At 33.2% G+C, this 25,724-nt stretch overlaps 2 protein-coding genes and 1 long non-coding RNA gene across 3 annotated transcripts in view; all 3 read right to left on the bottom strand.

Moving 5' to 3' along the window:
- The window catches only part of LOC124440217 (integrin alpha-4-like), a 98,067-nt gene that overhangs the window by 24,158 nt on the left and 48,185 nt on the right, over window positions 1–25,724 (bottom strand). The window contains exon 6 of the mRNA XM_046990541.1: window positions 25,578–25,655. Coding sequence (XP_046846497.1) covers window positions 25,578–25,655 — 78 coding nt within the window. The remainder of the gene's footprint in view (window positions 1–25,577; window positions 25,656–25,724) is intronic.
- On the bottom strand, window positions 2,641–7,136 carry LOC124440229. Its single transcript, XM_046990555.1, has 5 exons — window positions 5,328–7,136; window positions 4,847–4,918; window positions 4,352–4,523; window positions 3,935–4,107; window positions 2,641–2,864 (listed from the first exon to the last, which is right to left on the bottom strand). Exons 1-5 carry the CDS (start codon window positions 5,328–5,330, stop codon window positions 2,823–2,825), a joined length of 462 nt encoding a protein of 153 aa, XP_046846511.1. The 5' UTR covers window positions 5,331–7,136; the 3' UTR covers window positions 2,641–2,822.
- LOC124440232 lies at window positions 9,085–14,216 on the bottom strand. Its single transcript, XR_006946617.1, has 8 exons — window positions 14,194–14,216; window positions 12,819–12,898; window positions 12,224–12,310; window positions 11,772–11,891; window positions 11,311–11,421; window positions 10,891–10,962; window positions 9,663–9,707; window positions 9,085–9,133 (listed from the first exon to the last, which is right to left on the bottom strand). It is a non-coding gene; the product is annotated as an uncharacterized LOC124440232 (long non-coding RNA).

Raw genomic sequence — 25,724 nt, 5'->3', positions numbered from 1 at the left:
AAGACTCAAGATTTGATAAATGATTAAACAAACATTAGACTTTTTATGACATTAGTTTTCAGCATTTCATCATAATGTCAAAGATAAAGTGCATCTGTTGTTATAGTTGAAAGTTGAAACTCATATTTAAATTTCGAATATTGTCCATGGAGTTTTAAATCATAAGTGTATAATATCGATATATTTTGCAGTTAACTAAAATGGAACTTCTATGTAAAATTGTCTGGAATCCTTAATGTTTTATGAAATGGTTCACACAATCAGATCATATTTCGATATAAAAGTTAGAGGATTTTATTGAATAAACCTTTCTATATTTTAAAACACAGAAATCGTTCTTCTGAGAGTCAAAATTATTTGGTTAAAATTTCTACTAGGAAAGTAAACAGATACAAAAAATAAAAATTTTTTATCTCATAAATCAAGCAAAAATGCAGTGTTGAATTACTAAATGATAAACAGATGGCGCCCCATAGTTGGTCACGTTGTATCAATACTACGAAGTTCGTTGAAATATCCCCATAACCCTCAGAAACCATTTTTCGCAGCAACATCAATATAGATACTTTCCATAAAACTTGCCTTTACAAGTTACAACAGCAAATGGTGAGCGCAAAAACAGAATTTCGGGAATTTATTGTTGATACAATTTTGATAGGGTCAACTGTTACAAAAGGCTATAATTTGATCATGCATGTTTTCAAGCAATTTAAAAGTTTCAAACTTTTAACTGCTCAAAATGGAGGGAGCAGAGACATTTCTCCAAAACATTTTTATGTACTGGAATAAATGATATCTACCTACTCTTCCTTATTCTTCAGGCTGAGACTACGGTAGGTATTTTTATGTAGACGACCGACGAGAAAGACGTTTTAGGAGAAGTAAAAACAAAGAAAACCCATCTTCATTAAAGAAAAGAAATAGTAAATCGAAAAACATAAGTTATATCGAAAAAAGTTTTTTTCGTATTATGATAAGTACAATACAAGAAAATAAAAAGAACGAAACGATTCTATTTTTGAATATTATTAATTCCCATTGAGTGACCGATAGTCTATACAAAAATAATGTTTTTAATATCCAACATGACTAGTACTCGAATCAATACTATTCAAATCAACTGTATTCAAATTGGCATAGAGATGTAGTACTTCCAGGTTACTTTTAAGATGTAAGAGTGCTACTTTATATCCTTGGTAATATAACTCTCCATCGCCAGAATCCCTTTCCCTCCAAAAACCCAGGAAAATTATTAGACAAAAGCAATGTATTTCAGTACAAGAAGACATACGCACAGGTGAAAAACTAATGGCGATGAAAGATTGGAATGGGAGAATGCCTGTATGACTGATTGTGTTTAGCGGCAAAAAGAGTAAAAAGGCAAGATCGCTTGCCACAAGATGTATTTGTTCGTTGGAGAACAGGCTTTTGTTGTGAAGAAAATCAGAAAGCATGCAAAATATACTAAGTTTGGGAAGCGAAGAGAGTAAATTACAAAGATGTTTTTACAGGACTACATCACGCAAGCCTTATCTTGAGCCATAATCGCCAAAAGTATTGGTAACAATTGGCATCGATGAATCTCTGTGAAAGTGATTTGGTTAATCAATAAGGTCAGAAGAAATATCATCGACGTTCTCAGGTTTAAAGTTATCAGACGTCCTTTCATTTGCACCACAGTCATCGTTTTGCCCTTCACTAGATTCAATTGATAAATTCTTCCTTCTGCTTTTGAAAATGCCCAGAACCGCAAGTAGAGGAACTGGTAACGAGTTCGGTAGCTTATTATCACTTGAGGTTTTTGTGTTGGGTGTAAGAGATGTAATAGCCGTGTCGATGTGACTGAATTCGGAATCCTGCTCGATTGTTGAGCCATGAAATGTTAAAGTTCCTTTCAAGATGTCACGAACCTGAAAGCACATAGTGAAGATGCAGGTTGTCAATATATTGTATCAGCATATCGATATATAAAAGACAACTGTCTCAGCTCATCGTTTTACCTGTTTTAGACCAGCCAGGAAGCTATACAACATCCATACCCTCATCTTGAGTTATTTGTTCTTGTAGATGATCTAAATAATAAGCACATTAGCAAAGACACTATAATTTAGAGGCAAATATATATGAAGAAACACTCAAAATACAAAGTTACGGATTTTCCAATTTACAAGTTATCTCGTACAGCCATAACCTCATTTAATGCCATTTCAAATAATCGTACAGGCATTATAGAGAGGAAAGCCAAAAGTACATCAAGCACCAATCAATATTTTATATAAAAAGTGATAAATGAAAGCATCGTATTTATGTAGGTGTCCATTTTAGAACCACAATAGATCGATATTGACTGAAGTTTATCTACTTCCGCTTTGAAATGAGAGACTTGATCTTGAAGACGTTCATGGTCCTAAAAAATATCAAACACACGCTTGTTTGAATGTTCCCTGTTAAATTTATAGACATGGTGATTTAAATAAAATTGTTAAGTAACGGCAACTGTTCAACGAAGAGTAAAGGGGTTTTATCAAGTTACTAAGTTTTATACGTACCAAATACTTTTCAAAAAGGCCGCAAAGATATTTTCAAAAAATTTTTTTCTCAATCCATTAAAACTATTTAAGTTTTCACGCAGCTGTAGATGAGATTGATTTATTTTATGTAAGTATAATTTTTCAGCCTTTACAAAATTTGAAAAATAATAGAATAAACTTGATTTTATTTAGACACAAATTCCGGAAATAACAAATTTCTCTAAGAAAATAAATTACATGGCTATAACAGTACGTTTATTCGATTTATCTAATGTTTTTGTTTGATTTAGTCTAGTTTTTGTCATGACTTAGCTTGTCGTTTTTTGCTGATTTCTATTCAAATAAAAATATTGGCATTTCAACGATTGGTTTTTGCATATGAAAGTAAATTAAAGTGCTTTGGAGCACATGCAAATAAGTTTTCATTCTGCAACAAATATGAAATATTCTGTAAAGTAGGACAAATTAGCACATCAGAAGAAAACAATTGCACAGTTTCTACACATCAGATGAAAACAATTGCACAGTTTTCACACATCAGAAGAAAACAATTGCACAGTTTCTACACATCAGAAGAAAACAAATACACAGTTTCTACACATCAGAAGAAAACAATTGCACAGTTTCTACACATCAGAAGAAAACAATTGCACAGTTTCTACATATCAGAAGAAAACAATTGCACAGTTTCTACACATCAGAAGAAAACAAATACACAGTTTCTACACATCAGAAGAAAACAAATAAACAGTTTCTACACATCAGAAGAAAACAATTGCACAGTTTCTACACATCAGAAGAAAACAATTGCACAGTTTCTACACATCAGAAGAAAACAATTGCACAGTTTCTACACATCAGAAGAAAACAAATACACAGTTTCTACACATCAGAAGAAAACAATTGCACAGTTTCTAACATCAGAAGAAAACAATTGCACAGTTTCTACACATCAGAAGAAAACAAATACACAGTTTCTACACATCAGAAGAAAAACAATTTCACAGTTTCTACACATTAGAAGAAAACAATTTCACAGTTTCTACACATTAGAAGAAAACAATTTCACAGTTTCTACACATCAGAAGAAAACAATTTCACAGTTTCTACACATCAGAAGAAAACAATTGCACAGTTTCTACACATCAGAAGAAAACAATTGAACAGTTTCTACACATCACAAGAAAACAAATACACAGTTTCTACACATTAGAAGAAAACAATTTCACAGTTTCTACACATTAGAAGAAAACAATTTCACAGTTTCTACACATTAGAAGAAAACAATTTCACAGTTTCTACACATCAGAAGAAAACAATTGCACAGTTTCTACACATCAGAAGAAAACAATTGCACAGTTTCTACACATCAGAAGAAAACAATTTTCACAGTTTCTACATACTTGCTGTAAAGCAGTGATGTCAGTTCGACTTGGATGACGAACTTTCGATGATAGTTTTGACAAAAACGCCGTACTGGCAGATGTTCTGTTGGATCTTGGTGACATCATAAATAAATCGTCATCATCAGGATCACTGGGGAACATGTGAGATGACGGGGATGACTTGTTGTTCTCTAAATTGTTCGCAATATTACAACAATGCACAAAATTCTTCGTCAACAGTGATTAAAATAAACAAAATCATGTGAACATTCACCATAAAGAAAAATATTTCCAGACTCCAAGAAATTTTTGCCTGATAGTACAAATATTGAACAAACAACATTACACGAAAATAATTTCGTTCAAAGTTTTTTCCATTTCAGCATTATACTTTTTGATAAAAAAAACTGATGATGATGAAATCAAGACATTTACCCTTCATTTCAACTGGTTTCTTTTTTTCATTAACAGAGGATTTATTTTCCAATCTGTTTTCAGCATTGTATGTATCATTGATTTCCGGTCCTCTCTTTGATGGAATTTGTCTGGTGCCTCGCAAGACAGCCTGTAATCCATTCGTTATTCTTGAATGAAAAGCATCTTGGTTCTGCAATAATTCATTTTGATTGAATGAAGAAGTCGCGCATGCGTATTTGAACTATTTTGTAGATTAACTTTGGCCAATGAAAGTAAGCACAAGAAAATTACAGACTTGACTGTAGTTAAACTATAAAAAGTAGCATGAAAAAAGTAGGAAACAGTAATAGTTCTTGGAGAAATAGGAAAAAATTATTATTTGTGAATATCAAAATATATTGTCTCATATTACACAATACACATTAAGTCTAAAGATAGAAATTTAACAGAAATACAAATTGTTCATAATTCCAACAATTTCCACTTAAATTATTCAAAATAGGCAATACATACGGGAAACTCAGGAGCGACAGATGACTTTAGTTGTTCTTTTGCCAGATAAACCATTTTTCTTTTAGGATCAAGCTAGAAAAATATTCAAAATACATTAAAACAAATTCACTTGAGCCGCCAACATCTCAGAGACAAAGTTAAAGTGGAACTATGATCTTCGTGTTTTCTTTCATTTAAGAAAATTTGACTGCGTGGTGTGACTGTAAAAAGAAAAAAATCAATTTGAGGGACTATTTATCTTTTTATGGACGTTTAAAAATGTCATTTTTTATTGCCGTTTTTGTTCCACGGCGTGTTTGAGAGCGTGACGTAGATAGGGTAAGCTGTTCACATCTTCAAGCATTTGTTTGAATAACAAATAGTCGGTGAAAGTGTTTTCTCGTTGAATTTCAAAGGTAATTATGACAAAACGGTTCGTGGCAGTTGGCTGTAGCAATTTTCCAGACAAAAAAAAAAGGGGGTATTTCAGTTCATCTTATACCATTTTTTTGGCGATGAGCGTGTCGAAATTTCACCGGCCAAATCTCTCACGAAAGACGTTGATTTTATTGAAAAGCTGTCAAATAAACAAATAAATATCTCAAAACCCTACTAATTTAGCATTTTTTCTACAATATGGTGTTTTCATCAATATAGTAATGCATCCAAAATGATCCGATGATAACACTATAAAAAAGATTTCAAACACAAAATCGTCATTAAAGTGAGTTGGTAATTTATTGTTAATACAACTCCATTAGTCCGTTAACAATTGTTACTGTAATGGGTTATGTCTTAATAAAGTGCACACAAAAATAAACAAGTGTTGTTACATTTTCTTCTTTGCTGCATACCAACGATAAATAGACGTAGTCGACTAAATCCAAAGAGAGACCATCAGCAAATATACCATCCCAAAGGGTTAAAATATCTTCCATCGTAGTAAACTTACGACCATACAACAATCGTACCCATCGTCTCTAATAAATCAACCAGAAAAACGATATAAAGTCTACAAAGTCGTTCTCGATGCAAAGTACAATCTTAACACACTTTGCATTTTCTACGCCTTTTAATTCGTCCCTTCTAAACAAACTCCGCCAAAGTTTTCTCAATACCGAAATTCTAACAATGTTACAATTGCAAATAGTCAGTTTCTTTGAGAATGGTGCAGTCCTTCTGTAGTAATTCAGACAAAATTGAAAGCTGCACAATGTCTTTCATAATGGCTACGTCTTCAACAAACTCTATCGTCTCCATTCGTTTTGCTAATCCAGCATAGGTTGCTTTGTGCTTGTCTTTAGACTGTGAAAGTGTGTAGAAATGCTTCTACATAGCTGGATAATTTCTCCAAAAGATTTCACTGCACGAGACGAGGATGCAACCCATCTAGTTGTCAAAACTTTGTCGACTTTGCGCAGTTGGTTATCCAGTTCTGCAGCAATAATTTTTAGTTCTCTCTGCAATTTAGCAGACTGAGAATAAATTGCATAAATCTTACCAAAGAATCTATTGAGATTAAGGTAACTGTTTTTAACTGGTTCAAACGAGTTTTGTCTTTCTTACATTCAGAAAAAGTTTATTAGTTTGTTTAAGCAATTTTCCCCAAAAATTATTCTTCAAATTATAAATCTTGGATTTCTTCCTTTGGAAATCTCCCAAACTTATTTCTTAAAATAAAAATCCACGAACAATACCAACAGCCTCAATAAAGTCCGATAAAGCCCGTGATAAAGTCCCAAGTCCGATCAGCATAAAATCGAGAAGATGGCAACAATGTGCTACAGTCTGAATATGCTCAAATAGTTTAGCGAATAAACTATCATTCTGGTAAATATTTTTTTATCGTGCAAGCACCTTAGATGTTTTTTTTGATCCGTCCCTAGTTATGCACATTTAATAGTAAGCTCAATTTCCTTGTTTCTTTAAAATGTTACTGAACTCATGAAAAAGCTTAAAAGTTTAAACTTTTATTCGCGACTGTAGGTAGGTCATAGTGTGGTATGCTTTATTCAGTAGAATTTTAGTCTTACTTGTGACGTTTCTACTAATTAGTACTAACCATTCGTTTGATCTCGTTCTACTTGTCACTTGGTTTGAAGAGCGTTACTCATACAAAATTATTAGTTTTAACATACAATTATGAAATATTACAGCTTTTCGAATAAGGCAAATGTTTCACACACATACAACCATGTGCTGGAAATTATTGATTCATTGTACGAGTTTTACGTAAATAAAATTGTCAAGTAAGTCTGCCGTACAAACAGTGCATTAATTACCAATAAAACAAATTAAAGAAGATAAAAATCCTAATTAACTTCAGTCTGTTGTGCTTCATCTGTTTGCGGAGGTGATATCTCCTTTGGAGGTCGATTTCGTTTAAAGAATCCAAGCTGAAATACATAAAATAACTTGTAATGTGAAATCTATTTTAAAAATCATTTGGCTACTAAACATTCCCCGGAGATGTTTGTGAGAACTTTCGAACAGGTGCAATTTAAAAGCCTGTGCAAACACAGTAAATATCTTATATTCCTTAAATGCTACATGCAGTGCACGAACAAAGATAAGACCTTTCCATGAGAAAGAAAATTAAGGAGTATAGCGTAGTCTTGTAGAGTGGTAAAAGAAATACTACTAACCATAACAACTATGTGACTGTGACAAACACGAATTACGCGACATTTACATTTGAGTAAGTCGTGGTAAAAATTGATAAAACATAAATGGCCATCCTGACTTTAAAAAAAAATTACGACTGCCAAAGAGTATTTTGGTAAAACACGACAATAGACACTCCGCAAATAGTAAACATAATTTAATCTAAACGTTCCGACAAATGTTACATGCCATCTTCAGTAGAAACTGTTTGCTTTTTGGCCTAAACTCCGCGTCACTTATCCTAAACTTCACCAACTTGCTGTTGCTATTTTAAAAAACAATTTCTACTGAAGATGACATGTAACACTTGTCGAAACGTTTAGATTAAATAATGTCTGCTATTTACGGAGTGTCTATGATCTTGTGTTTTACCATCCTGAATTTATTATAGCAAATTCAAACCTTATTAACACAAAACTTTTTTGCTTACTTTGAATAAAGCGAAAATACAAAGAGCCAGTAACAAAACACCACCAAGCACAGAGACAATAATAACCCACACTGGAGTTGATTTGGATTTTCCAGGAGCATTTTCAGGAGTTACTCGAATTGTGACCTACAATAAACGATATTGTAAAAAACAACAGTTCAAACAAACTCAGAACGCCTTCCTTAAGGGTAAACCTGTATGAAAGTTATCAAACATAAAAATTCGCATGTTTAAGAAAAAGTAAAATTGCTAACCTCCTGATGTCCACGATGAGGTGATTCGCTCTCATTAAGATTGTTGACATATTCAGCATTAAATTGGACAATCATGAGAAGATCTTTAGGATAATACTAAATCCGTATAATAAAGTTGCAGATATTAATGGCAAAGTTTTGCAAATTTCAAAATACTTATGGCAAAGTTAGGTAGTTGATAACGCAAATACCAATATACCACCATCAGAATACCGGTAAATACAGGTATACCGACATCAGAATACTGGTATATACAGGAATACTAACATCAGAATACCGGGACATACAGGTATACTGACATCACAATACCAGTATGTAAGGTATACCGACATCAAAATACCGGTATATCAATAGTGAATTTGAAGTTTATTCTTTGAAAAATAAAAAGCATATAGCACGTGTTTCCACGAAAAAAACAACCAAAAAATATTTGTTCTTCAAATAGAATTTTGACGCCTTTTTTTAAAATAGGTATTTATGTATTTGTCTTTGAATTGCTAAACCAAAACTGCCGAATCGTAAGATGTATTTATGAACTAGGACAGTGACTATCGCCTGGCTGCATGTTTTAACTTTAGTTTGTAAACGTGATTGTGATAAGTTCTACTGGACGAAACTTTCATTTCGTTACTACGCAGTATAAAATACCGAAATATCCGTATTCATGTATACAAAATATCACCAAAAACCGATTTCAAAACAAATTTTGACATACCGGATTTCAATAATAAACTCTCATTCAACTACTGTCTGTGTTGGGAAGTTGTTGATGCAACACACCTCGTCAAAGTATTTTTGGAAGTAAGAAATGTATTGCCACAAATGTTCATTTATTTTATGCCTTACCGCAGCAAGAGTCGCAGTCCACAGCCGCACATTTAAGTCTGCCACAAAACGACCCTTTCTTTCAATTTCTTTGATTGTACAGGTCACCAGTCCTGAATCCATCGTCCGAGGTGACTAGAAAGAAGAAAGTTTGACAACAATGAAAAAAATTGAATCAAAGGCATTGCACCTGACTCGCGGATGAGATGAAAACAAAATCGAAGCAGTTTGAATGTTTTGATTAAAACAGACTAAGTAATTCATCAATATTACTTGATGAACAACGATACAGGCAAAAATAACGCGTTTTTTGTATTTGGCAAAACACATAATTTAGATTCTAGAAGACACTTTTAAAGTAAAGTATTCTTTACACTTGAGAAGAACTCGAATATCTAAAGCTTTAGGCAATAAAACAAATAATAAAAAATACTGTGGATAATTTATCTAAAAAGTTCCAGTATACGTTGTCTGTTGTTATTTTGCCACTTCTAACCCGGCTGCAAAAACTCCAAGCCATTTCATACAAAAACGAGATTTAAATCAAAGTAATTGCACTATCGCCTCACAAACTTGGGTCAATTTTCAGATATTTTGCTTTCGTAGTGGTCGATCTTATTTTATTTAAACCATTGTCTAAGATAAACTGCAATCGTGACCATACCAGGGTTTCTGTATTTCTTCTCCGTCTAGTTCTTCCTTGCGGGTCCTGATAAAAAAAATATGTCGGTGACAAGGCATCCACGAATTTGAATTTTCTTAAAGTGCATATAAAGTGAAAGTTTCATACACTTGAACAAATATTCAGACTAATAAAATAGAGACTTTGTCGTGGTGACAAATCTAAAAATACGTCTAAGTGGTATTTGCTATCTTTAGAACTATTTTCAAATATTCAGACGTTTACAAGGATTTTGATATATTTATGACCAATACAAGTTGAGTGAAAAGTGACAAAGTTAAACACCCAAAGTCGTCCTCGCCTGCAAACTTTTGGCCGCTCATCTGACGTCACACAGAATACGGAAGTCGCCAAGCTAATAGTAACTGCTATTTCAATGGTGAGAATGTGTACTTCTTATGATGAAAATTTAGCGAACATAGCAGCCAAAAAGTTCGCCAAAAAAATTGTCAAAAATCGTCAATTTGACAGCTATAAACTCGCTCTGAAAAGACTACATTTAATTCCCTTGGCAAAAACGGGTTTGACAGCAAGTACTTTTTACAAAGCCAATAAAAAAAGGGAACAAACACTTCACTAAGATAGCACTTTAAATGGCTATAAGTTGAATATAATTAAAATTAAATATGAGTAGAGACATATATTTAACATAGAATCAAACTATGTGCTTATATTTAACATATTAGGTGTTTGCATCGGTCGTTTTGTTGGTAGAAATCCCATATAGTGAAAAGAATTTATGTTGATTTCATGTTCTGTTGAGCATTGGCACTTTGATATAACGTAAGATAATTCTAATAAGTTCTTGTTATTTATAGACACAAAGAACGGCAAACTTAAAAATCTGTAACCAGCAAATGTGCAACTCGCAAAAAAATAATTAAGCTAAATACATGTTTGTAGATGTAGATCGTCCAGGTTAGTATAGTCCTGAAAAGGACTGTTGTTGAGGTTGATGACGTTTCGACAATTTGGTGTAGTCATCTCAGAGTCAAGATGAGCTGAGGATAATTTGACTCTGAAGATTACTACCGCTAAGGTTGTCGAAACGTCAGTCAACAACAACAAAAATAGTCCTTCTCAGGATTATACTAACCTAAACCATCTACATCTACAAACATGTAACAATATTCCGGGGTTCAAAGCATTTACTTTACGTTAAATACATCGCGCAGTCTCAAACAATTAGTTTATTCCTGGTTATCCTTACCGCAGTTAAAGACAGGTTAGCAGGATTCAAGGCTCTTCCACTGCATTCTGCGTTGTTGGCATCACCTCTTCCCTGAAACGACATACGTAACTTAATGTTCATTAAACAGTTGGTAAAGATGTAAATAAGATTGTTTACAGAAACGTCTTAAACCTAATGCTTTATATCAAAAATTGTATGTGTAGTTTACATCAAACAAACAAAACATAACATTTATGACATAGAAACAACAATTTCAACATAGCCTTGTAAACATTTCCACCATAGCCTAGCAAACCTTTCCACAGTGCTTTACAAAAACTAAACAAAATTAAACTGTGAACTTTCCCATTCCAATAATCCACTTCGATAAATTCACAGAAAAACATCGCCGATGTAAAACATTGTCAAAATAAAAATCATACAACTGCCAGAACTGACCTTAATACTGACAGGATACAGAAGATAATTGAATTCCTTGTCTTTTTCGGTTAGAGGGACGCTTATATGAAGTTTCACATCTTCTAAATCACTTTGACCTTCATTTGCAACCTAAATGAAGTATACACGTCGTGTAAGTAAACCTATAATAAGATCCAAAACAAAAAATCAACTCAAAAGTTGACGGGCATTTATGTTAGGTAATATAATGCATGCATATAGAGGTACGTCAGATGTCTGATTTAAGTCATAAAAGCATCATCAAAAAGTCATAGAAATCAAATATATTGAGACAAGAAATTTAGAAATATTTTCAATGGCACCAAATAGCGAAGATAATTTTCTTTTTCATAGTTAGGAGGTGACCTCTAAAATGACTATATAACTAATTATTTCTTCGTTATACGGGATTATAGTTTTGAAAAGAATATTGGTGGAAGGGAAATTCATCTTCTCCTTACCTCGATGGTAATGGTTATTGGTGGTCCAATAGAAGAAATGTTCACAGAGCTATAGTCGTTGTCTATTATATTTAAATCAGGACCTTTTCTGGATAGTTTAGTGACTTAGGAACAGTTGTGCTAAAACACAAAGTTCATCTTTTAAATAAAATGTTTTAAAGTTTATCAGTTGGTAATATCGATAACAGTGGCGGATCTAGGGTACGTCAAAATATATAATACATTTGACCAAAGTCACTGCGTATCTGCAAAAGGTTGTTTACGATGACCGATTTACGTATTTAAAAGACAACGAGTGCAACGGTAGCTAAGTTACATCAATATATCAATGATTAGCTTGTAAAGAAACTTCTTTACAAATTCACAATACTCTTAAGTTTTCAGACACAGCAGTCTTCTTAGTGAGATGCAACTTAACCAAACTTAAAATAAAAGCAGATAGTCCCACATACCCGGTAATTTCTAGTCTGACATTGCGCTTGACAATCATAGAAATGGTGGCGTTGTTATTTTCATCATTAATCTCGCTTCCGCTTAGCCTAAAACAAAGTAAAAACATAAGAAAGAAATGAAATGACATGTAAGATTAAGAATTAACATCACAAAAGCACATAACGCATTGATTGCATGAAAGAGTTTGCTAAATTCGAGGCTAAATTACAAAGATCGATAACCATCTAAAACAATGAAAGATCTCTTTCATAGCTTATTTATATACGTTACTGTACAAACACAACACCAAGCAGGAGAAGCGAACAACACTGTTCAAAAAAACCTATGTTATCATCACGATTGAATAGATCAATCTCGTGGATCCATGTTTTTGTAAAGAATTATATTTCTCAAGAATTCTAATATTCAGAAAATTATATTCCTCGAGGATCAGTTATAATGAAGTTAATGTAATTGATCATATGTAACACAAAATATTAGTTGTACGCACGGTTCATCGTAGCGTTTATAAAGCCACAAGAAGCATGTAACTTTAACAAATATTCCGTCTTATATGGCAAATAACCAATTAAAATATAAAGAAAACAGACTTACGCGTTCACTCTAACAAAAATTTCCAGATTCTTTTTTTTACCAAGTACAGCGGTGGTCGAGTATGTAATTTCCAGTGTCACCTGTCAAAAAAATCTAAAGATGAACTACTTTACGCTCACATAGTTTATATCAGTTGTAAAACTTCTCAATTGAAAAAATACGCCGGTCGTGCATGTGCTACGCGCATGTGCGCCGAAAAAATAAGCAGATCTTCTCCTGATCTTCTTTCCTGCAAGCGCCCCATTACGAAACCAGGGTCTGAAAATCGCTTCAAAAAAACAGGTACGGACTGCGTACACGTGGTTAGCCTAAGCCAAGTGTTCAAGTTCGAGTGTGTATGAGCAATATAAAATGATTTTAAATCTTGAAAAGAATGGTGGTTAAAAGTATTAATGTGATAAAGAACACTTGATATTAAAAAGTTAGAATAGCGTTTTCCAGTAGTAGGAGTATTTCCCAAGTGTTCAAAGATTCTGGTGTTCATAAAACGTGTCGTTTCACCCATGCTGAATTTCTAAATGAAAGACATCACTTAACATCCAAGGCTGCTCCATTCCCCTGAACCTTTTTAGTTCAACCCCTTATTTTATATTTGCACTTTTTCCATCACTCTCCAGCCCATTTTATCTTGTCAACTCCATTTTACCATTCCTTACATAACATCAGATCTTAACAATAATCTGAAACCTTTAACTATGTAATGTATTAAAACTCATTTGCATTTTTGGTTTGTAGTTGCAGTATTTTCTAAATGATATTTTAATAGGAGATTTTTGTCGACAATTCTGTCCCGATTTGAGCTTAAGTTTTACCTTTGAATGCGGAGGAATTGTAAATATAAGTTTTATTGTAGTTATAGGCTATAGCTCATATTGACTCTATTATATATATAATTCACTTTATTTTTTATCGAACCCACGCCAATAAAAACTTGAAAGAAAAACACATTTAGCTTTGCATTTTCCTGACTAGAGCATTGCGAGATACACAAATTGTGTACAAATATGGCGAATAAAGTCTTTTGCATAAGTCGCCGAAACGAGACATATTAGATGTTTGTGATCTTCTGCAAAGCTTATACTTGTAAAATATCTTTAGCTGCTGAGTGTTAAATTCAAACTTTAATCAGTAAAATAGAGAGCGGAGTATACGCTAAAACGCAACCGTTTTGGTAATTAACGAAAATATATAGTGTATGCTACATCCTGAAGAAACATAGAGATCAATAATATGGACGTCAGTTGGCCTAAAGGTCGGATGTCTTTTGCGTAATAAAATATGAACAGCGCATGTGCGTGGCAACCCATAATAATATGCCTGTTCTTAAAAGCCTCAATGATTCACAACTACTTCATATGAAACCCAAATGGCTAACCTTTTGATTTGGATCAAGGGTCCTTGAAGTTGAAACAAATCGTAATCAGGTCTACTTAGTGTTGCATCTGGCACAATTCTGAACGATCTCTATAAAATTGACAGAGAAAATTCACAATGTCTACAAACAAATCGTTATCGTTCATTAATACATAGTTTATTAACAAAAATACTGAAACAATAACTTACATCGGATACATCGAAATCTTCATATTGTAATGACGGGTCATGAGTTAATGCAATGGTAGGATTGTACGCAACTTCGCCAGAACTGCTGAGTTCAACAGTCACTTTTCTGGAATTGGTTTCACCAATAATTATTTCATTTTGATCAACACTAAACAAAAAAAAGTTACACACCAAATCAATTCAATCCAGTTAATACAAATAATATAGCTGCTGCACACTAAAGTTAAGATTTATGAGACAATGTTAGTGATGACAATATAAAGACGATTCGCTACGAGCCTACGACAGTTGAAAATTTTGCTTAAACATATGTATTTAGTACAAATACATAAAATTAGTTAAAATACACAATAAGACTATTCAATGTTGACAAAGCTAAAAAAAGTGAACGAAAAACGTTTTCAAATGTATTTTGTTGTTGCTCTTTTTTGAACTTGTCTTTCAATACCTATTCAAGTATTTCAAACCAAACATGTTTTCTTTCAATGAGCTCAGAATGATTGATGGTCGCTCGGTATATCACCAAAAAAACTGGAAGCTACGAGCGACCGACGCTTCCCGAGTATTTGAGCCCTTTTCGACATCTCCCCAGCGTGTAGTAAGTAGTTTTAAATAATTTTGTTAAAATTTTGTTTTGAAAACCAAAGAAAATCTAACACGCATAGTCGCGCAAATCTAAAAGTGCAAGTAAAGAATAAACGAAAATGTTACCTTATTGTCGTTTTGAGATCATAATTGCATTCGTTGTCAGTACAATTCACAATAATGGTAGCCTACAAACAGGTTTCTCAGTACAATCAACAATTCACAATAATGGTAGCCTACAAACAGGTTTTCTCAGTCTAATTAACGACAATGGTAGCCCAAAAACAGGTGGTCTCAGAAACAATTCACGATAATAGCGAGTTTTAGTTTAGCGTCTGCGGCAAACGATAAACCTCAACTACCTGCTTGCCGTTGAGGTTTGCCGTTTCGAAAAAACTTGAATATAGTTTGGCGTTTTGCATTTGTCTTTTATAATTTGCATTGTCAGGAGCTAGATTTCATGTTTTGTTATACGTTTGTCGATGAAAAGACATATTCGTGATGTATATTCACATAAAATAACTACATTGGGCCATAAACGTCACTTGGTGTATTAATAGTAAAAAGCTTGCCGTACATCACCTACCACAAGAAGTGCTTCATGCCGTTAAAACCTGAATCGCAACGTAAGCTGCAAAGACTTGATCACGTGACATTTGCATTTTGTCGTCAACGCCAAACTAAAACTTTCTATTTGTAGCCTACATACAGGTGTTCATAGAACAATTCGCAAAAATGATACCCGGCAAATAGTTCGGCAGTTACATTGCGTAGTGATAACTTCACTCTTTCAATGTGCGATTCGCCAATGAAATGCTAATTGTTTTACAAGGAATTACTTTTCCATAAAACTGGTTATAAAACAACAAATAATGGCAAAAATTAGTTACGAAAGAATTTCATAAACCTGTTAATAAATCTGTGTAAATTTGCTCTGAACTTTTCACGGACAAATGTTTTAAATTTCCCATAAAAATCGGAATATTTAAGAAAAAATTTAATCAGAAAATTATATTAATCCCTAGTACTACTAACAAAAACTACTTTACAAACAGAAACTCTTCCTTACAAAAGTAGTAAGTCATATTCCAAATTATTCCTACCTGTTCCGTTCTAACAGAGCCTTTACTTGTATCCAAAACTGGACATAAAGTCGTATTTTCGCAGTTTGGTGGTAAAATTAGACTGTAATTTATTTTGAAACCGATGCTGTTGGCTCCAAGCCTCAATCGGTCCACAAGATTCTTTTCCTACAAATTCACAAAATGTAAGAAAGAATTTTAACGTACACAATGAAAAGAATTAGAAGTACTGCGATCGAACGTTTTGAAGCGACTATATGGGGTGGATAAAGCTGTTAGTATTTAAGCTTGAAAAAGCCACCTTCACATTAATTTCCCATTAAACCGTTTGTATAAAACGTAGTTTTTTCAAGATTTCGATTGATGAAGTTAACATTACTTCATTTGAGAAAGACTAAATGATTTTCTGTTGCAAGAACTTTGAAATACACGAAAAGCGCGTGAAAAGCAAAGTACTTGTGAGTCATGTAGTATTTTACAACGATATTTTGACATCCACATAAATTACATGATGTTAAAAAGACAAAACAAAAATATCAACAAGCCCACGGCGACATTGAAATACATAAAAACGGATCTCTGCAGCAAAACATTTATGTTAATAGTTATAGGTAGAGTTGGACACAAGAACACGTAAAATATTTTACGACACTTATTTGGCAAAACACTACATAAGGAATCAAAAATTTGAATAATCTGAAAACAAGCTCATGGCATTTTTGGTTCAAAGTATTTATTCGCGTGTAGAAACACACCAACAAAGAATCAATACGTAAGTGAAGTAACGTTAACAACCGTACAAAACTCTAATCCCCATACATGACCTCCTAAAGTGACCTTAAAGTAAACACTTACCTTAAACTCCCTAACTTTGACCTTAACCCTAATAATAGTAGCCCCTTCAGAATAATATAGCCCCTTTAACCATAATAGTAGCCCTTAGCCCCTCCCCTTATCCTTACAAACCATCATATCACGACAGAAATATGACAATGACAATCTTAGCCAGCGTTCACAGCATGAAAGCGACATTGGTGTTTGGTTTACAACTGTCTAGCCCAATAAGCACAACGACTAAGAAAGATATTGACTTACTTCAACATGAATCTGAGTGAATTCCTCACACGACGTAACATTCTTGCCTGGAAGTCTTATTTTATCACGCTTGGAGTAAATTTCATTTCTTGATTCATTAAAATACACTCTCTTATTAAAATTTTGCAATGTTTGATAATCCAAATCGAACTGGTATTGAATTTCTAGGAAGAAAACAAACAGACTCAACTAAGTATGTCTTCTGAATGAAAAGATTTAGGTTTCTTTACGTAAACACAATGTACGTCAAAAAAAACATTGCAATCCTCTCTTAACTATTCAGTCTACAGCAACTTTCCACCTACTCAACAGTGATTATTTATGAAAGAACAATAAACGCTTTTATGTTTTGACACAAGCTTGTGCAAAACCTATCTGTTTTTAGCCATATCGAAATTCCCTTTAATTTTTACAAATTTTGAGGTTTGCAGCATAAAGTGTGATTTTCATAATATTATAACAACACAAAAACCGTTACAAAAAAGACAACGAATCTTTTAAAAATAGGCATGTTTCGGAGAGCTTATGCTATCTTCGGTATATAAAAAAAATGAACTATTATTCAAAGCAAGCAATATTAATGTAAACATACGTTTTAAAAGTATAACTACTAAGCAACATGTTTATTCAAAGTTTACCAGTGGAGGTTCAATGTCCACCCGTTAGCTGAAAATCCAATCAAGTGAAAAAGCATTCTGTCTTCATGCACTGTTGAGCATTGGTATTTGAAGTAAACCTGCCAAAATGGCTGCTTTGACATCATATTTTACACAGTTGTGCCGACTAAATTTACATTTGTAGATAAAATGATAAATGCAGTGTACAGCTTTGTGTTTCTGTTCAAAAATGGAAGTTGTATATTCATATTATGTCAATAGTTGCGACTAGGGCCCTGTTCACACGATACCGGATTCGTTTGATACCGATTACTTTTCGTACCGGATAGGCCTTGCGTTCACACGGCTCGCTGCTATCCGATACGCTTTGTATCGTTTTTCCGAGCGATTTGACTCCGCTGTGGAAGTGGTATGAAAACCAATCCGATACGTTCCGTTGTCGTGTGAACGCTCGAACTGATACGTTCTACTTTGGCAACTAAGAAGTCCGTGCGATTTTTCAAAATGAGAGCAAACATAGCGATACAAACTATGTTTTAAATGAATAATCCGCCAGCAAATATAATATATCTTCAACATGGCATGTTTAAGCTTAACAATGTATTATCGCAGTGTGAAAGCTTTCTAGTATTATTGTAATGGCAACATATATTCGGTCGTATTTGGACTTTACACTCTTCCAGTCCTTTAGCCCATTCGTAAAAACTTTAATATGCCTAAGAAAAACTCTTTTAGTTATCTGTCAAAAAATTCTCATTTCCACGAAATATTTGAATTAGCAACCATCGTCGTTATCGCTTGCACGCACAAGTACTGGGGCGATATAAAAACTTATGTATCGTCTTACGAATCCGGCATCGTGTGAACAGAGTGCATTTTTCGTATCGGATTGCTCAGCGAATCCGGTATCGTGTGAACAGGGCCTAGGTCTAAAAATATGACTAATCTCCTTCCATCTTTATGAATGATCACTATACACTTTCATAAACAATGAAGATCACAAAAGCATGCCAAAACATGTCTATATTTTTAAAAGAATCGTGGTTTATTTGTATGATTTGCACAACAAACGGTTCTGTAAAAAATATTTTCGTTGATCTTATTACAATGATACAAATGTTGTAGCAAAAGGGAAACGAAATGTCAACAATACACAACAATACCTTCCATTCCGTATAAATACATATTTGATAGTTTTGAGCTTTATTTTCACTATTGTCACTGACACAAGTTGATTTCGATATTCTGTCATGCAATTCTCTTCGACCAAAAGCAATTACAATCATTTGAACAGAAACAGTTAATCATCTAAACTTCACCATGCATACGTACCATAAGGACCAGAGACACTTTTGCCGATGTATTGGAAACACACTGTAACATCCAAACTAAATAAAAAAAAAGCTTGTTACAACAACATCACAAGTGAACGGACTCTTATGTTCTGATTTCTCTCATAATATACCTTTTCATTCTCCACAACCAACACTTCGTCTGGTCAAATTTTATACTGACATACAATACCGCTCGCGTATTTGTTAACATACGGTACGCGTATGAAACGCGTATGATACGAAACATACGCGTATCATACGAGAATGATATATGTACGATACGAAAGGATACGCGTATCACACGCAAAATTATGTTAACAAATACGCGAGCGGTACTGTATACGTTAACATTTCCCTTGTTGGTTTCTGTCCCCGTTAAAATTTCCCATCATAAACAACTCTCGATGCTTACATCTCCTTGATCGACAACTTCCACAAGTGACATCTCCCCCAGGCTCGTAACCAGAGGGATGCACTGGTTACACGAGTTGTAGTCTCATTTAAAACACATTAACCAAGTTAAGCCAGGTTTATTGTTTACACATCAAGAAAAATATAGAGAATATAATTCTTACCATTGTATAGAACTGTTGGGACAGAATACGGTATAATTTTCCACAAGTATCTCCTTCCTGCTTAAAGTCAATGAAACGTCCAAGTTCATTATTGGGCGAGTCCTTTAGAAAGTAAATTAACAAAAAATTAGTGATTATTGGGCTACTTCAACTCGAAGTAAAATTTCGTTCTTAACCTGACGCCGACGAACACAAACAATTTAATTGGTGAGAAATAAAACTTTAAATAAAACGTCAGCAAAATTTTAAAAGTACATAACCACTCAAATTATTTCCTACATGCTCAAGCTTGTTCATTTCTGAAAGCATTAAATTCTGACATAATTAAAATTCCATACAAAATCACTTTCTCTAAATTCACGTAAATTCAAATGCAAGCATTTATACTAATAGTTAACTAACTTGTACCATACATTTATTCAAATTGTTTACGTAAACAGTAGAAGACTGATAATTTCATAAGTTCCTTATAGATTTTTGATAGCGTTAACTAATTTATTTAATTCGTTGCAATTGGTACTGCTCGATGATTAATCGTCACATATCCAATTCAAAAAGAAGAAGTGACAATACCTTAGCAAAAGAACTCTATCACTTTTCCATGCCCCGACTGCAATATCTATAGAAAAATTCTTTTTTTGAGTTTAGGAAATCAAAACACAACGCTGGGTGAATCGAAATCATAGATAAATTCTTAATAGCTTTAATAGATTTTAGCTGAGTCGTTTTCTAGTACAATCCATTTCAAAAGTGTTTCTTGTCATTTGCTTGCAACATTTTACTGTTCTAAATTTTTTTTAAGGCAGTCGAAACGGAATTGACAATCGCTCCAAGCCCTCATGAATAGCGACAAAAAAATACAGCTGTACTTCATGAAAACCTAAACATGCATCATTTGTTAAATTGAACAGTGAATGCTGCATAAATACTCTTAAAAACTATAAAATTTACAGCTTCACTTTGTTCTTAACTTTTAAAACGTTTTTCTTTTCACTTAACAATAACCATTTTTAAAAGTTTTGCATGTTCAAGTATTAGCTATTTTCATGTATTACTTCAAAAACATAAAATAACTTGATAATCATTCATGACTAGCGAAAATAATACGACGTGCTGTTGCTAAAACCTGGATATAGATCATTGTTAGTGTCAACCATAGCCGCAACAGAGTATCCAAACTGCTGAAAATTAGGATAAAACTTCTTGACTGTTTCGGCCGTTATTTTCTAAAGAAAAAATTAAGTGTAGAGCTAACGATAGAAAGTATCAATTCACACAATCCCATAGAATTGACCTGATAATAATTACGATGTACGCAAAAATAATTGAGTGTAGTGTTGTGCAAACTTAGCCTCAATTTCCGGGGGACAGCAGTGTAATTATTAGCTAAGCACTAGTACTGTGCTACATCCGTTCGCTAAACATAAAACTAAAAGTTTTGGTGGTTATATTTAAAGAATAAAATACGTTAAAAAACATTGACAGTAAAATCACAAACTTGGATATTGAAATTTATACAGTTAACAGTTTATGAAAAAACCTCGTCCAGATGGTTACTTGTTATAAAAGTTGTGGAAAAGCAACAAAACCATACCTGCTGATAATCGTTAAATATACCATCCCTACGTCCATGATAAATATATATGGCACCATTGCCAAAACCATCTCCGTCAATATCTGGTTGATCTTGAGGTGCTCCAATAATGAAATCTGGTATAAGATAAAATCACAACAAGTGAGATCAAATCGATCATTAAACCGTTTTAAATAACTTTAAAAGTCACAAGTAGCTTTTTGATTAGTGTTTTAGCATGGCTATATGTATACAAGTTGAAAAGTAAAACAAAGAAATTTCACACGAAAAAACATCCACAATTTCTTAGTTCTTGCTGTCTTTAACAACTTATAATCGACATCATGCTATTAACCTGCACAACAAAAAACAAATAATCAACCGCATTTAATTGTAAATATACCTAAAATCCCATCATTATTAAGATCTCCTGCGCGTGTTATGGACCATCCAAATCTTGCCCCCATAGTGTTACTTCCTCGTAAACCAGGATCTTGTCGCGTGTTCTCAATAGGAGAAAGTTCAAGGATTCGATTCTAGAAATATATAAATGTTAATGAACTCCAGCTTCACATTATTTTGAATTTTAGATACTTTAGCACAGTACATATTTTCCCTTGGTTTTGAATTCGCGCACCAAGTGGACTTATACTCGTGCAGAACATTTCTTATGTTTTGTCTTTTTTACTACAGTTAAATTATGCTGTACTTAAAAATTTGTCATTACAAAGTTGTATAAATTATATAGCACAGAATTTTGCGTGAAACTTAGCAAAACTTTTCACCGCCCAATGTAGGCACAATTTTTCCTTAACTGTTTCATGCTTGTAAGACATAAGGTTCAAGAATCCAGAAAATACTAAATGAGTATAAAATAGTGAACAGTAATTTACCTGAGATAGTACACTAAGATATACGTAAACACGACCTTCATCACCCCTGTCGCTGAAGAATGGGGCTCCAACTAATAGATCAGAAAAACTATATCAAGGCAAAAAAACAAATTAATAAAAACAAATTGGTCCGCTTCATGATCACCAATGCACTCAGACTCAGATTCATGTATGTCATAAATCACGTGTATGATTCACCCAATCACTAGAGTTACTGCAAAACAAAGCAAGCTAAATTTTCCATGACATGAAATATCAAATTCTTATAACTGTGAATTAAGGAGTATAAAGTTAGCCATTTCTATTATGATTTATTATCATATGGCAAGCGTCACTTCCGGCAAAATGGCGGGCTTTGAATGGCTCAGAAACATTTTTGCCGGTCCATTATTTTCGTAATCGACTACGGTCCAAAAGGCGTAATTTTACAGTCAAATGTAAACAAACTTCGTAATGCAAACAGCAAAACGCAAAATAAACGAAACAAAAAAAAAACATTTACGAATGTGATTCGAAGGAAAAACATTTGCAAAACAGTTAAACTATCCAGACGATACAATTTGAAACGATTTATTTTTTATAGACGAAAACTATAAAAGTGAAAAACAGCCTGTAAAAACAGCAAGGACGAGAAAGAAAGCAAGCTTCGTTTCAGGTCAAATAATGCCATATAATAAACCTTTTAATAACCTCGCTTTATCGATCTTTACTGAGAAATATCGGACCTCTGTCTTTTTGTAAAAACCTCGCTCTGCGGGCTCGGTCTGTACAAAAACACCTCGGTCCGATATTTCTCTGTAAAGACTTCGCGCTCGGTTATTAAAAGCTTAATAGTCAACAATCATCTACTTCCTTTAATTTGAGCCCTCACACACTTGAAACACGCAAAACATTTCGTATAAGAAATGAATGAAAAAGCAAAGCTAGAATACATACAAAATTATTTTTTCTCATGCTTTAAAGCAAAATACGCGAGCAGTATTGATCCTTTATGCTAAAAATAATTTACCCATCAGCGTTTACATCAATTCCACAAACGGAAGCTCCAAAGAAGATAAACTCATTTCTCTAAAAACAAAATAACTCATAAGACAGTGACGCGATGATCTCAAACATCTCGTGCGCAACGCTCATAACATAAAAATATCAACTTTATATACAATTCGATGAGCACTTTGCTTATATAAGCTACAACTTGATAAAAGTACAACCTCGTAGTTATCTGTATAAAGAACTGATCTTTCAAACTATTTAATCACAGTGGAACTGTAACTTTATATATTTCTTGTTGTAGCTCACAACTGTACATTAACAGTAAAACTATAGCTACCGAGTTACCATAAATTAGACCACAGACACGTGACACACCCCTATATTTTATTTATTTCCCACCCTTAGCAAATGAAAAATCACTAAGAACTCAATCTCTTGATGAAATCATAACAAAATGAAAACGCCAATTAAGCTTTATTTGTTGATGAAGGCATTGAAAGTTACAAATGTCAAAATAAAAATAGTCAATTGCTTCGTTATAAAAATTCCAACAAATCATAGTCATGTGTTACAATTTTTAGTTTTTCAGCTTATGTATTTACTGGATTGGGTATTTTAATACATAGAAAAAGCTTATTTTCAATCATGTGTTGCGGGAATTAGCATGCACTAGTAAGTTTGCATAAAAAATTAAGTAGCCCCTAGCCTGTTTTCAGCCCCTCTCTTATATTCCCACTTAAAAGGTAAACCTCCGTCTAACTCCAACAATTTTTTGTTTCGCTTATAACAAATCAAGTTCTGTTGTATATAATTTCATCCGAGGTAAATGCGCTATTTAAACATACGCTAATCAACTAACTATACTTACTTCTTGGACTATTCCTGGTGGAAAAATATTAACGATAACGTCATCCAAATTTTCACGATAAACTTTAACCTGTTATAACAATGAAATATAGTAATTTTGTAGTAAATACGATACTCCCATTGTTCAAAAAGTAGATGTGTAGTACACAATTTACATTCAATCATCTATAAATAATGTGTGTATAAGTAACTACTACCATGAAACAAACTACATAGTGTATCAAAAATTGCTAAAAATTTTATGAAATGTTCAGAAAGCTATCATTTCATCAAAATTTCTAAATTTTTAAATTTTCTAACTTTTCCTAATACACGTGCACTCTGTATACCTGTGTAAACGAAACTAGTGAAAAAATAAAAAATCTAGACTACCCAGAGATGAAAGTAATGTTTAATGATTTAATTTTCAACTCTTCCCTTGCCAAACGTGAAATGTAATCCTTAAATAACTTCTAAATTGCAGCATATCAGAATTACGTTCATTATCAAAAAATGGGAAAAATAAGACCGCACGTTGACAATTATAAAAAATTCAAACAAACAAACCTGTCCTGAATATCCGAATCTTGGGTACCCAGATGCAATTGCTAAACAAAAAAATATGAATTGCATGATCATTTCTGGCCACAACAATTTCTTGCAATTTGAGATCTATTTATAGCATTTGCTATAGCATTTTGTTGTTGTAAGCAAGAAGATTACTAATGAAGATATTTTTGTGTGTATTTACAAACCCACAGACAACAGAGAAAACTCGCATATGAAGTCACCAAAACAAAACATAGGAATGCCAAGCGTACATGCATTCTACGTAAATATATTATTGTTCAGTTGAGAAGGAAATAAAAATGTTTTAATAGTGATTGTGAAATTCGACTATTTAAAATGAATAAATCAGACCACAAAATTTCGGAGTTGACGGAGATAAAAACGTTCGCAAGACAAATATTTGCTCGCATTCTCAAGAGAATAGGATTTTAAGAAACGAGATTTGTTCGTGCAAGGATTGAACTTTGCCCGCTCGGCTTAAACTATTCACAGTCATAATTGCGATTTAATACCTCACAGCATGTATTTTTATCTTCTATTTCAAAAACCTGCCGGTCAAAATTTTCAGCTTGGCATTATATAAAAGTAATTTCGTCCTTACTTTCTTATACAAACAGCGTGTGTAACTGATTCCAAAGACTGGTGTAACTGATTCCAAAATATACCAAGATCCCAAAGCGGCAACGACAACATCAAATACTATATCTTTATGTTTTACTAAGTTAAGAGAGCAATAAGTAGCCATACCTTCTTGATTTAACAGGAAAAAATTCCCAGTGGTGACTGAGTAACCTAGATAACATTATTTAAAAATTAAATAACTCTGAATGAAAAAAAAATCATTAGACTTTTCTCATAAATGATAGACACGACACAAACGATTCTAAATTTCAAATCTGGGATCCAAACCGTGGAAAACAAAACGCAAAGAGACAGCCCAAAAGCAAAGTATTTTAAGATCTTTCCCGTAAGTCGACTTATAAACTGGTTGCATAAGAAAAATAACAGGATATAAAAAAACCACAATACCTACCATTGTAAAAATTTCCATCTTCTGCAGGAAACGGTGCCCACTCATACTTTTGTTTCGATGTTTCAAAGCCAACGTTTCCTTTAAAAAAACAGTTTTCAATAATTGTAGAAACAAAGAAATTAAGAAATGACAATTGCAGCCATGTGA

The sequence above is a fragment of the Xenia sp. Carnegie-2017 genome, unplaced genomic scaffold (genome assembly GCF_021976095.1).
Source record: "Xenia sp. Carnegie-2017 unplaced genomic scaffold, XeniaSp_v1 HiC_scaffold_2, whole genome shotgun sequence".
Classification (NCBI taxonomy): domain Eukaryota; kingdom Metazoa; phylum Cnidaria; class Anthozoa; order Malacalcyonacea; family Xeniidae; genus Xenia; species Xenia sp. Carnegie-2017.
The sequence above is the reverse complement of the archived record's forward strand: the minus strand, read 5'-3'. Positions and strand labels throughout refer to the sequence as shown.